Genomic DNA, 12,952 nt, shown 5'->3' with positions numbered 1-12,952 from the left:
TTACAGTTCCCCGCCTTCTCTCCCCTCAAAACACACAATGGCGTCTGGTTTCGGTCTCAATGGCGGTATGTTACCTCTCAAACTTCTTATGGGAACACTACGAAGCCTCAATGGGCTGCCATGCTGGACTTTCCCGTGGTCAAGGTGCAAAAGACGGAGCTCTCGGCTAACGCTCATGGTCCTACGTAGGTCCTTCCCGCTGCTACAACTTCTGGCAGGAAGTCCTTGGCTGCTATGTCGTCAACGCTGGAGAGGGCGAATCCGGCAAAAGAAAGTGCCTGCCCGCCCTGGAGGATTACCACGAGTGCCTACATCACCGGAAAGAGGTACGCGCCCCAAGAGTTGCACTGGAATGATACGAGAGAAATATTCGTGACGATGAAATCGAGACTTCTGCGGTCACTCAGGCTACATATAAAATAACTAATGGGTCGTTAGGCTCTGCGGACGATGAAAATGCAGGCTGCCTACCGCAGGGCCGAAGCCGCACACCCCCGAGAAGCCGAAGCACAAGCAGAGCAAATGCGGAGCCTGGGGCTGCTGAATCGGTGAGAGCTGGAAGTTGGAAGTGATGAGAGTTGAGGTGCACATGTTCGAGCTTTCGCGAGGCTTGGGGAAGAGCAAATGGGTCAGCTCTCGGCTCGAGTGAGCTTCGGATAGGCCAACTATCTGTCGAATGCCAGAACCAAAGAGAACGGTGCTGAGCGCGATTCTCGTTGATTTGTTTTACTACTTCCAAGGTTATGCTGTTTTTATTCCCTGTTGCTGTATAGAAATCGAACCCAAATTTGAGAGAGACGGCTGAGACATGCTAACAGCGACGGATGCCTGAATGCATACAGTTTAGATTGAGTGAGCTATCTCGCGGGGAAGATAAAGCCCTTTCATAGCTAGCGGTCCAGTTCCATGGACGTAGCCATTAGAGTTCTATGTAAGTTGGGCAGGTCATCAACGTCACTGAAGACAAGCCTATTCCTCATAACTTCTGAGACGTGTGAGCTGGTCAGAGTAATACAGAGGTAAGACACCGCATATGAAGCAGTAGACAGTTGGTGTGGCTTGCGTTGTCAAAGAATCCGTCTTACTTAATCTGCCTTAAGCTTACTGAGGCCATCTGGCAGATCTTGGCGGATTGCCGTACTTCACGTGACTGCAGCGAAAACCTTTCGCAGAGTGGGGCCGGCCATTCCCGGCTGGGCCTAGCGCACCAGGCCCAAGCATGGGTAGGCGCGCCCAGCCAAAGATGTCCCAATGATATAAACAGGCTGCGTGACCTCGACCGTCCGCAGACCAAAACCATCCTGACGCCGCTCTGAAGCCGTGCTGCCCTGTTTACTTGAACCTCACCCGGCGGCCCCCGTGCAGTTATTGCTGTACACCACGCTCCCAGTCCGCGCCGGAGTCACCACCAACTGAGACCTCTGCCATCTGGTGTTTTGTCTCATTTCGAGCATCTCCACTTATTTATTTCATCGCAACGTCTTTGCTTCGTCTCATTATCTTTTCTATACCTTCGGGTAATTTAATTTACGCGCCTTTTCAGCGTAATTTTCGATATACTCCATCAATGGGCCTGGTGCTCGGCCTTCCAGAGCCTCTCAACACCTACATCTCCACTACGGTCTTAATCGCCTTAAGTTTACTTTTTGACTATTTAATTTGCGCTCTCTCTCCAGTGTCCTCAATGGCTGCGACGTGCAAGTGATCGATCGGTATACCTTACGTTCCCGTTGCCTCATCCTTGCGCTTCCGACCTGCTAGTATTTCACCAATACTAGGCAGTACTTCTCTTTATCTGAGGCGCGTCGCGGAAAAGTGGCTTCCCTTTGATTCTATTTGCGTCTACGTTTACTTAATACTCTGGCCCCTACCTACTTTTATTAATCTCCTCCCAATCTTACGACCGCCATGACCTCCAGGTGAGTGCCCTGTGTGGCTTGCAATATAATCAAGACACTAACGGCCACTAGACTAGATCGTCTCGTCACGTGAGTACATCCATCGGCGACCTGCCGGCAAGCGCGCTAACTGGATCGGAACTACAGGTTACTCGAGACTGGCAGTTCTACTCTCATCCGTAACACAGCCGCCCAGCAGCTGGCAGATGTGCAAAAGCAACATCCAGATGAACTCTTCAATCTTCTTGGGCGCATCCTACCCTACCTCAAGTCCAAGTCATGGGACACACGAACCGCTGCCGCCAAGGCAATGGGCCTAATTGTCGCAAATGCTGACACATTCGATCCTAACCAGGACGATGGTGAGGAAATCAAGAAAGATGAAGAAGACGAGGGCGATGTTAAAGTCAAGTCGGAAGAAGAGCCAATTTCAGCAGCGGCAGATGAGTTACTGCGACTTGAGACTCTCGATCTTGTCTCTATCCTCAAATATGGTAGGCGCCTGTTAGGCAGCGGGGGCAAGAACCAGGAATATCTCTTGGCTGCCATGGACCCTGCGGCTAGACTGCAGCACCAGAAGAAGTCACTAAATGGGCGGCTCGGTCTTGAAGGAGAATATCACGATGATGATTCGCTAAATGAGAGCGAAATGCCTCCGAAGACTCCAGGTTTGAAAGAAAGTGCATCAAATTTCTTCGCTTCGAAAGAGAACAATCACATCAATTCCAACGCCCACCCATTGCCATCTCCCATGGAGCCTGCTAACGGCGAAGAATCTGGACTCAGCAAAAGGCAGCTAAACCAATTGAAGCGCAAAAGTAAAAAGGATGCGAGAATGGGCGCGAACAAAGTCCGAGTAGTCGACCTGGCCGGCCGGCGCGCGTCCGAGAATGTCACCACCCCTTCGATAAGCACTCCTCACCCTGTGAAATCAGAGAATGGCGACGGGCAGAATGGCGATGCAAAGCCGGATTATTTCTCTCTTGACAGACCGGTAGGTGACGATGACGAATCCAAGATCGTATCGGAATTCAAGGGAGCAGTGCTTCCAGACAAGTCTATCATTCAGCCTGAACTTGCGGAAGATACCGAGAACGTCGCGTGGCCTTATGAACGCATGTGCGAGTTTCTCATGGTGGATATCTTTGATTCTAACTGGGAAGTTCGACATGGTGCCGCAATGGCCCTTCGAGAAGTGGTCCGTATTCAAGGGGTTGGGGCGGGACGCTTGCATGGAAAGTCCAGGTCTGAGAACAATATATTGAACCGGAAATGGCTAGATGATCTTGCTTGTCGATTACTTTGCGTTTTGATGCTGGACCGCTTCGGTGATTACATTTCCGACAATGTTGTCGCACCCATCCGGGAAACAGTGGGCCAGACGTTGGGTGCACTTTTGTCGCATCTGCCTACTCGATCTGTCGTGGGTGTCTATAGATGTCTTTATCGGCTCATCATGCAGAACGACTTGGCTCTTGAGCGCCCAATCTGGGAGGTCTGCCACGGAGGTATGATAGGTTTGAGGTACTTGGTCGCAGTTCGCAAAGATCTTCTGGTCAAGGATTCCCTGTTGATGGACGGTGTCTTGGAAGCAGTTATGCACGGACTGGGTAATTTTGATGATGACGTTCGTGCCGTCAGTGCTGCAACGCTTGTGCCTATCGCCGAAGAGTTCGTCAACTCCAGAAAGTCCACACTGGGCCCACTCATGAACATAGTGTGGGACTGTCTTTCCAACCTTCAGGATGACCTGAGTGCTAGTACCGGCTCGGTCATGGACCTCCTGGCGAAGCTCTGCACTTTCCAGCCGGTGCTCAACGCCATGAAAGAAAATGCGGCCGAGAATTCGGAGTCATCCTTTGCTAATCTTGTTCCTCGCCTTTATCCGTTCCTGCGCCATACGATCACCAGTGTACGTTCTGCGGTGCTCCGGGCCCTCACAACGTTTTTGCAGCTTGAAGGTGAGGGCACCAACGACTGGGTAGACGGTAAAGGAATGCGGCTGGTCTTCCAAAACCTACTGGTCGAGCGAAATGAAGGTGTTTTGAAACTTTCCCTTCAGGTTTGGTCAGAGTTGCTGAAGTCCTTGGACAACCGTGGCGTAATCAAATCTGATCCAGATCTGCAGACCCATATTCAGCCACTGATTAAGCTGACCATGGTGCCCTTTGGTGTTCCCCTTTACCCTATCCCTATGAATACTTGTCTTTTCATCAAACCATCTGGCTTACCCTTTTCCATGATTAACTCGACTCCCGCCAAGCCGTCGCCTACTTCCACAACAAGCTCGACAGATGGACCTAAGAAGCGAGGCCGCAAACCAGAGAAGAAGGAAGCTCCCGCTCCTAGTTCCACGCACGATGTCGATGCTCACATGCTCAAGGGTGATATTGACATGGTCGGCGCGGATACGATGTTGCGATCGAAGATTTACGCCGCCAGGGCTCTCGGCGAACTCCTCTCAACCTGGGATAGAAACGGGGTTGACAGCTTATGGGTGCCGATCATGGACGGCCTCAGTCATCACGCGTCTTCATCTCAGCTTTCGACAGCCATGATAGTAGAGGAATATGCCAAGCTTGCTGGGTCGGATAGCAAGTATGCACCTGCTTTGTGCGAGAAGCTTCAACCGATCATCGAAGGCGACCGCCCGCCTTGGTATAGTGACATCTCATGCTACTTGAGAGTCGCTCGTGCTCAATGCCATTCATTACTTAATACTTTCCGAGAAACTGCGCCGAACCTCAAGTCTGAAAGACTGACTTCTCTTGCCGTCGTTGTACAGGGAGACCCGGATGCGGGTCCAAATGCTTTCTCCCTGGCAAAAGCTTACCAGGTCATTGGGCCAGATTTCGAGAAGCTAAAGAGTCAACTATCACCTGCGCAACGGATTACCTCTACTAAAGTTCTTACCGAGACCAGAGCTACGGCCGAAAGTGCGGTTAACCATGCCAAGGAAGCAAGAGAGGCAAGGGACATGCGAATCAAAGCTGCAGCTGCAGGGGCGCTGGTCAACTTCCATGCAATTCCCAAGAAACCTGGTAATCTTATCAAGGGGATTATGGAGAGCGTCAAGACGGAGGAAAGCGCAGAGCTTCAGCAGCGCTCTGCAACCGCCGTCGCAGCTCTGGTGGAACACTACACGGGTGCGGCCAAGAGAGGGCCGGTCGATAAGGTCATTGGCAACTTGGTCAAGTATTGTTGCGTCGATACGTCCGAGACGCCAGAGTTTGACCGTAATAAGGAACACGAGGAATTGATCCTATCTCTTCGGAAGGAGGAGGACCGACGCGAACATGCTGACGCTGCCACCTTCGAGAGGGAGGCCAAGGAAGCAAGAATCATGCGCCGCGGTGCCAAAGACGCGCTGGAACAGCTGGCTGTGAAATTCGGAGCACAACTCACCGAGAAGGTTCCGAACCTCGCATCATTAGTTGAGCGACCACTCAAGCAAGCGCTGTCTGGTGACCTACCGGCAAACATCGTTGACCCGGACAACGTCTTGGGCCAGGAGGTTGTGGATGGATTGTCGACGCTGAGGGCTCTGCTCCCCAAGTTCGATCCTGGGTTATATCCGTGGGTCGTCTCCCTTATGCCGCTTGTTGTCAAGGCCCTCCAATGCCGGTTATCTGTTATCAGGTACGCAGCAGCCAAGTGCTTCGCTACGATCTGTAGCGTTGTGACCGTGGAAGGTATGACGATGCTCGTGGAGAAAGTGCTGCCAACCATCAGCAATGCGTTGGACGTCCATCATCGCCAGGGAGCTATCGAGTGTATCTACCATCTCATTCACGTCATGGAAGACGGCATCTTACCATATGTTATCTTCCTTGTTGTGCCAGTTCTTGGAAGGATGAGTGACTCGGACAACGATGTCAGGCTGCTTGCCACGACCTCATTCGCGACATTGGTCAAACTTGTGCCGCTGGAGGCGGGAATACCAGACCCGCCTGGTCTTTCGGAGAAACTGCTTGAAGGACGTGACCGGGAGAGGAAGTTCATGTCTCAAATGCTGGACTCGCGCAAAGTCGAAGAGTTCAAGTTGCCGGTTGCAATCAAGGCAGAGCTGCGCCCTTACCAGCAAGACGGTGTCAACTGGCTTGCGTTCCTCAACCGCTACAATCTCCACGGAATTCTTTGCGACGATATGGGCCTCGGAAAAACGTTGCAGACCATCTGCATTGTCGCTAGCGACCACCACATGCGGGCTGAAGATTTTGCTAAGACCCAGAAGCCCGAGTCCCGCAAGGTTCCATCTCTCATCGTCTGCCCTCCATCGCTCTCTGGTCATTGGCAACAGGAAGTCAAACAATATGCGCCGTTCCTCAATTGCGTTGCTTATGTTGGGCCGCCCGCGGAGCGTTCAAAGCTGCAGGCATCACTTGCAGATGCGGACATTGTCGTCACGTCTTATGACATCTGCCGCAACGACAACGATACTCTTCGACCGATTAGCTGGAATTACTGCGTTTTGGATGAAGGTCATCTTATCAAAAACCCCAAGGCCAAAGTCACGCAGGCGGTCAAACGCATCCACAGTAATCATCGTCTGATTTTGTCGGGTACCCCGATTCAAAACAACGTGTTGGAGCTGTGGTCTCTGTTTGACTTTTTGATGCCAGGCTTCCTCGGTACGGAGAAGGTATTCTTGGACAGGTTCGCGAAGCCGATCGCCACCAGTCGTTTCAGCAAGTCCTCAAAGGAACAGGAGGCAGGAGCCCTGGCAATCGAGGCGCTTCACAAGCAAGTGCTTCCATTCCTCCTTCGCCGGTTGAAGGAAGAAGTCTTGAATGACCTTCCGCCCAAGATCATTCAAAACTACTATTGCGACCCAAGTGACCTGCAGAAGAAGCTGTTCGAGGACTTTACGAAGAAAGAGCAGAAGGCTCTGCAGGACAAGATGGGAAGCTCGGAGAAGACTGACAAGGAGCATATCTTCCAGGCTCTGCAATACATGCGCCGTCTCTGCAACTCGCCTGCCCTTGTAGTCAAAGACGGACACAAGCAGTACAACGAGGTCCAAGAATATCTGCAGAAGAAGAAATCTTATATCCGCGACGTGGCGCACGCGCCTAAGCTTAGCGCTCTCAGGGACCTGCTTCTGGATTGTGGAATCGGTGTTGAGCCCACCGAAGGCAACTTGGCGCCGGGCGCTAGCTACGTTAGCCCGCACCGAGCTCTGGTGTTCTGCCAAATGAAGGAAATGTTGGACATTGTGCAAAGCGAGGTGCTTCGAAAGCTCCTTCCGTCTGTGCAGTTCCTACGCCTCGATGGTGGCGTTGAAGCCACCCGACGCCAGGATATCGTCAATCGGTTCAACTCGGATCCTAGTTATGATGTTCTCCTTCTCACGACTAGCGTCGGTGGTCTTGGTCTCAACCTTACTGGTGCAGACACCGTCATATTTGTGGAGCATGACTGGAACCCGCAGAAGGATATCCAAGCCATGGACCGAGCGCACCGTATCGGACAGAAGAAGGTGGTAAACGTCTACCGATTGATTACCCGAGGAACCTTGGAGGAGAAGATCTTAAAGTAAGCCAATCTTCTCTACCTTTGATAACAACTACTAACCTGTCTAGTCTGCAACGATTCAAGATCGATGTGGCTTCAACGGTAGTCAATCAGCAGAACGCCGGGCTGAACACGATGGACACAGACCAACTGCTGGATCTATTCAATCTCGGCGAAACAGCGGAGAATGCAGAGAAACCAACAGAAACAGGCGGCAAAGAAGTCGATATGGTCGACATAGATGGCGAACTAAAGGAGAAGGGCAAGAAGGGCTGGCTCGACGATCTAGGCGAGCTCTGGGACGACCGACAGTACCAGGAAGAGTACAACCTGGACTCGTTCTTGTCTACCATGAAGGGATAGTCTTTGATTCTGACATTTGCCATGTAGCAAGGCGTTGGCGCGGTTGGTTCTCGGTTCCGGAGTTGGTGGATACTCTGATTTGATACTATTTGCAAAAGACCAAGATAGACGCTTGGTTACGCGACCTCCTGTATTTTATGTACATTTAACCTCAAGCCTCGAACTCAAGTCATTTAGCGCATGCAAAAAGCCGTCTGGTGCGCCATCATTTATCACTGCAGATTTACAAACAACCCTCCATCCACTAAGATTTGTGCGCCCGTCTGCAGTCATTCATCAGCATCTCCCTTTTCTCTAGGAAACAGGGGGACCAAAACTCACCACATAACCACTCAACCCCTCACAAGCCAGGAAAACCGCCGGCCCCGCCAAATCCGGCGGCTGCCCCAGCCTCCCCAGCGGAATCCTCCCCTCCATATAACTCCTCTTCGCGGGGTCGCTCATATCCTCGTCATTCAGCTGCGTGCGGATCGTCCCGGGCAGGAGCGCATTGCACCGGATGCCGTACTTGCCCAGCGCTACGGCCGTCGACTGCATCAGGGACAAGACACCCGCCTTCGTGGGCGTGTAGTGCGTCTGCTGCCCGCCGCCCACGAGCGCCGAGATAGACGAGATGCCGATTATTGAGCCGCCCGGTGGAGACTGCGCGTAGGCCATTTGTCGGGCGGCGGCTTGCACGGCGTAGAACGCGCCTGTGAGGTTTGTGGTTATTGTGGCGTTGAGGAGTTGCGGCGTTACACTTGTTTCGCAATTAGCTCCGCACTCACTCACTCACTTACTGTAGAGTATGTAAACTGGAATTGGGTCGGAGTGGTAGGACGTACTCAAGAAAATCCTCAAACCGGCACACGCCCGCATTACTAACGAAGACGTCAAGCCGCCCGAAGGCCTTGACCGTCTTCTCGATGAAATCTGTCCCTGTCTCGGGCCTCGAGACGTCGCCGGATACCGTGATGAAGCGTTCCCTGTCATTCTGAGAGGTTTCCTGCAGGAGCGAGGAGACGTCCTTGTTCATTGCCGCCAGGAGCGGCTCGTCGGTGCTCCCGCCGAGATGGTTCACGGCAACGTAGGCGCCGTGTCGCAGGTATTCGAGGGCGATTGCCTGGCATGTTAGTTAGTTATGTTTTGTTGTGTTGGAGAAATGGATGGTTTGCGGGGTAGAGGGGTAGCTGGGCTATGCTGGGGTTCTTCTACGTACGCGGCCGATTCCTGTTAGCCCGCCGGTTATGGCGGCGACTTTGCCGGTTAGGAGTTGTGGGAGGGACATTTCGTCTGAGTATATGAGTGGTATGAAGGTGAGCGCAAAGGGAAGAAGGAAAAATGATTGGGATGTCTGGAGAATAAGAGTGGAGGTGGGGATGCTCGGGATCTCGTGGTGATGTTAGCCCGAGGTGGAGGGGCCAGATGGAGTAGTAGTACTGCTTAGCTGCTTAGTACTATACAGGCTGCAGGCACAGTTGAGGCTAATCAGAAAGAGACAAGGAACAACAGGGGATATGTATTGGGTATGTGGCTTATTATAGATGATATGGCATAACTCCACGTATTCAGGAGACCTGATTGAAACGAACACGCTACCACCACCAAACAATCAAGGCAGAGTCATGAAGTCCATAAAAATCACCAGTTAGCTGTGTTCACACATTACGGTCCACCTCTCTTCAGGTTTCTTATGATAATCAAAGCTTGGATAACTCCGCTCAAAGAGCAGAGATTCCAATCTGTCAAACCGGCCAAGCATCCTCCGCGACGACCATCTGTGAGAGTAATGTAATCGTGTGCTCCATTCAAAAGAGCGAAGGTCCGGGTCCCGTGCCACTCTTATCTCACCCCAAGGCTGATCCGCGAACCTCCACCTCTCGCGCGGCTGCAACATCATGCACGCATAGCAGGGTGCCCACCTGGCGTCTTCAAGCCGCAGAAGCAATGGGAAGCGCAGCTCGTGGTCGCGATTGAATTCTCGCCGCCAGGTACTGGCTGAGAACTCCGCTATCATCTCGTGCCCTATTTTGTACCTTGTTTTCATGTCACGGCGCGGTGGACGCGGGTAGCGGAGTTCTCGGCGCTTTAGGACTGTGCCGAAGAGGGTGTGGAAGAGCTTGCAGGTTACGGAGAGACAGGCTTTGTCGAGGAGCGGGAGGTATGAGTAGACTGCGCGGTGGAGGCATTCTGGGAGGTAGAAAATGGGGGCTTCGCTGGCTTCATTGGCTTCACTGCCTGGGTCGGAGGGGGTGTAGATGGACGAGAACGGGAATTGTGGTTCTGACTGGGGATGCATTTGATTGAGTTGAATGGTGGTCTTTGTATGGCAGGTCATGATGTGCGGAAGACAACAATGATATAGCTTGTACATCGTGTCGAGCTTGGATCAGGCGATTGAGTTTGTGTAGATGTTTGAAATGTAAATTGAGGTTGTTAGGACCGGGATTGTTGACAGAAATAAAGTCGTGGAAGTCCACTCTATCCCATTTTAATCCTTGCAACAATCATCCAAGGATCAAGATAACCACTTACTGTCCACCATGTATCACCACCATCCCGTCCAGTCCTTGCAAGACATCCTCGGGTTCAGTGGCCTCATCTCCCATGCAATCCAGCACCCCCTGGACTTCTACAACAGCGTCGGACCCTCACTCAACGAACTCACCGGTGGTTTCTTGGGCCCATCTTTCAATCCAGAGCGGGATCTCCCTGATAAGTCAGGAAAGGTTATCTTGGTCACCGGTGGTCAGTTTGGAAGTCAAAATCCTTCGCACAGATCTTAATTTTGTGGACAGGAAACACGGGCCTCGGCAAAGAGACGATCCTTCAGCTCGCCCGACACCGTCCAGCACGCATCTATCTTGCGGCAAGGACCGCGACAAAAGCACAAGATGCGATCGCATCGATCCAAATCGCTCTCCGGCACCCCGCGGACATCCGACATATCCCGTTAGATCTGGCGTCCTTCGCGTCCATCCGCGCGGCAGCAAAGCAATTTCTGTCAGAATGCGACCGTCTCGACACTCTCATCCTCAATGCAGGCATCATGGCACACCCGCCATCCCTCACGGAAGAAGGATACGAGATCCATCTCGGCACGAACCACATCGGCCACTTTCTCCTCACGCAGCTGCTCCTCCCCACTCTCCGCAGTACCGCAGCCCGCCCCGACTCCCCGGACGTGCGCGTCGTCACACTAAGCTCGCTAGCGGGCAACACCGCACCATCATACGATGTCATCACATCCACCCCCGCGCTGCTGGCTCTCGGCTGGGGTTCGCGGTATGGGGCGTCCAAGGCGGCCAATACCCTCTTTGCTGCGGAGCTGGCTCGGCGGTGCCCCGAGATTTTGTCGGTCTCTGTCCATCCCGGTGCGGTGGTGACGGACTTGTATCAGCAGTCTAGAAAAACGGGATTTCTCTACGAGCTGGGTGTGTCGCTGTCGATGAAGTTCTTTCGTAGTATACGCACTGGGGCTCTGACCCAGATTTGGGCTGCCGGGGCGCCGAGGGAGCAGCTGGTCAATGGCGGATACTATGTTCCGATCGCGGTCAAGGGAGTATCGCGGTACGAGGGGGATGTGGAGATGGCACGAGCGCTTTGGGAGTGGACTGAGAGTGAAATCGCGAAGCATAACTGACTGACATCTATTATTCTGTAGACCTTTGGATACTGCTGCTAACTGGAAATCCCAGGCTCTGTGACTCGGATATTCCGTTTGCCGCTCTCCACGTGGGGATTGTGGGGAGCATCTATACCTGCTATAAGTCCCTCGGATTTCCCAGCTCTCTTTGCTCTCTGTAACCTGTAGATCTGCCATCTCAATTGCACAAAATGACATACCACCAATATCTTCCCGACCTGAGCCTTCCGCGCTTTCAGGTGATGCGCAATCAGGATGCGCATGAATACGCGGAGGCCTTCAAGACCGGCGGGAACCCGCCATGGCTGCACGGCCTGTACATGCATTGGAAGGATCTGGCGCAGGAGCCTTTCAAGGGAGTGACAACTGACGGTGCGTATCAATCCAGATTGTTGAAGATGAAGAATGCTAATGAAACCAGGAAACGTCCGCCCAAACCTCTTCACACTTCAAGACGAGCAGATTCCCATTGAGACCATCGTCTCAAAAACAACACACCTTTCGTCTTTGCTATCACCAGAGCAGCAAAAAGCACTCAGCTACCATATCGACTCGCCTGAATGGCGCACCTGGTCAAACCCAGAGTTCCTCCTCAGCCACAAAGGCCTGCGTCTTGACGAAGTCGCCCCGGAAATCCGCGACGCCATTCTCGCCGTTCTCCAAGCTACCCTCTCACCAGAGGGCTATGACAAGGCCATCAAAGCCATGCGCATCAACCACTTCCTCGGCGAGCTCGTCGAATCGCCCCGCGTCATGAACGAGTACTCCTACAACTTCGTCCTCTTCGGCACCCCCTCCACAACCAGACCCTGGGGCTGGTCCTTCTACGGGCACCACCTCTGTTTGAACATCTTCCTCTACAAGAACCAGATCGTCGCCTCGCCGTGGTTCACGGGCGCCGAGCCCAACGAAATTGACACAGGCCCCTACGCTGGCACCCGCATCCTGCAAGTCGAAGAAGACCTGGGTCTACAACTCATGCAATCGCTCGCCCCGCATTTCCAGCAAAAGGCCCAGACCTACAAGCTCATGAAAGACCCGGCCATGCCCCCCGGCCGCTGGAACCGCGATGACCAGCGCCACGTCTGCGGCGCCTACCGCGACAACCGCATTGTGCCGAACGAGGGTATCCCCGTCTCGGTCTTCAATGACAGCCAGAAGAACATGCTCTACGAAATCCTGAACCAGTACCTCTTATATCTCCCCGCGTATGCGCGTGCGCTAAGGATCGCCCATATCAAGGAGTTCGAGAGTGAGACGTATTTCTCGTGGATTGGCGGGTATGAGGACCATGATCCGTTTTACTTCAGGATTCAGTCGCCTGTTGTACTTGTTGAGTTTGATCATCATTCCGGTGTGTTTTTGAATAATGAGGAGCCGAAGAAGTTTCATATTCATACGTTGCTGAGGACGCCGAATGCGGGGGATTATGGGATGGCGTTGAGGCCGCTTGTGCCGCCGATTGAGGATGCAAATGGGAAGGAGATTGTGTGGTGAAGCTCATGACGCTTGTATATAAGGTGCGAAGATTGAGAATTAGCAGTTCATGCAT

General features: G+C 52.8%; 5 protein-coding genes across 5 annotated transcripts; 3 read left to right on the top strand and 2 right to left on the bottom strand.

The window, feature by feature from the left end:
- The first annotated feature begins 6 nt into the window (after positions 1-6).
- BDW74DRAFT_143043 (uncharacterized protein) lies at positions 7-853 on the top strand. Its single transcript, XM_073722814.1, has 3 exons — positions 7-65; positions 190-326; positions 439-853. Exons 1-3 carry the CDS (start codon positions 38-40, stop codon positions 550-552), a joined length of 279 nt encoding a protein of 92 aa, XP_073590236.1. The 5' UTR covers positions 7-37; the 3' UTR covers positions 553-853.
- A 954-nt stretch (positions 854-1,807) lies between these two features.
- BDW74DRAFT_9073 (DNA-binding ATPase) lies at positions 1,808-7,865 on the top strand. The gene is made up of 4 exons (XM_073734042.1): positions 1,808-1,919; positions 1,971-1,988; positions 2,046-7,433; positions 7,481-7,865. The coding sequence occupies exons 1-4, from the start codon at positions 1,909-1,911 to the stop codon at positions 7,773-7,775; spliced, it is 5,712 nt and encodes a 1,903-aa protein (XP_073590235.1). The 5' UTR covers positions 1,808-1,908; the 3' UTR covers positions 7,776-7,865.
- A 122-nt stretch (positions 7,866-7,987) lies between these two features.
- BDW74DRAFT_164955 (SDR family NAD(P)-dependent oxidoreductase) lies at positions 7,988-9,042 on the bottom strand (the record flags this gene model as incomplete). Its single annotated transcript, XM_073726356.1, has 4 exons — positions 7,988-8,038; positions 8,097-8,514; positions 8,600-8,877; positions 8,974-9,042. The coding sequence occupies 4 exons, from the start codon at positions 9,040-9,042 to the stop codon at positions 7,988-7,990; spliced, it is 816 nt and encodes a 271-aa protein (XP_073590234.1).
- A 264-nt stretch (positions 9,043-9,306) lies between these two features.
- On the bottom strand, positions 9,307-10,217 carry BDW74DRAFT_9067 (uncharacterized protein). Its single transcript, XM_073734039.1, has one exon. The coding sequence runs from the start codon at positions 10,126-10,128 to the stop codon at positions 9,403-9,405; it is 726 nt and encodes a 241-aa protein (XP_073590233.1). The 5' UTR covers positions 10,129-10,217; the 3' UTR covers positions 9,307-9,402.
- Positions 10,218-10,297: 80 nt separating this feature from the next.
- Positions 10,298-12,897, top strand: BDW74DRAFT_164954 (uncharacterized protein; the record flags this gene model as incomplete). The annotated part of the gene is made up of 4 exons (XM_073726355.1): positions 10,298-10,502; positions 10,553-11,324; positions 11,624-11,772; positions 11,822-12,897. 4 exons carry the CDS (start codon positions 10,298-10,300, stop codon positions 12,895-12,897), a joined length of 2,202 nt encoding a protein of 733 aa, XP_073590232.1.
- Between the last annotated feature and the right edge of the window lie 55 nt (positions 12,898-12,952).

The sequence above is a fragment of the Aspergillus multicolor genome, assembly GCF_047715735.1.
Source record: "Aspergillus multicolor strain CBS 133.54 unplaced genomic scaffold BDW74scaffold_1, whole genome shotgun sequence".
Classification (NCBI taxonomy): domain Eukaryota; kingdom Fungi; phylum Ascomycota; class Eurotiomycetes; order Eurotiales; family Aspergillaceae; genus Aspergillus; species Aspergillus multicolor.
This window is presented reverse-complemented; position numbering and strand designations above follow the sequence as displayed.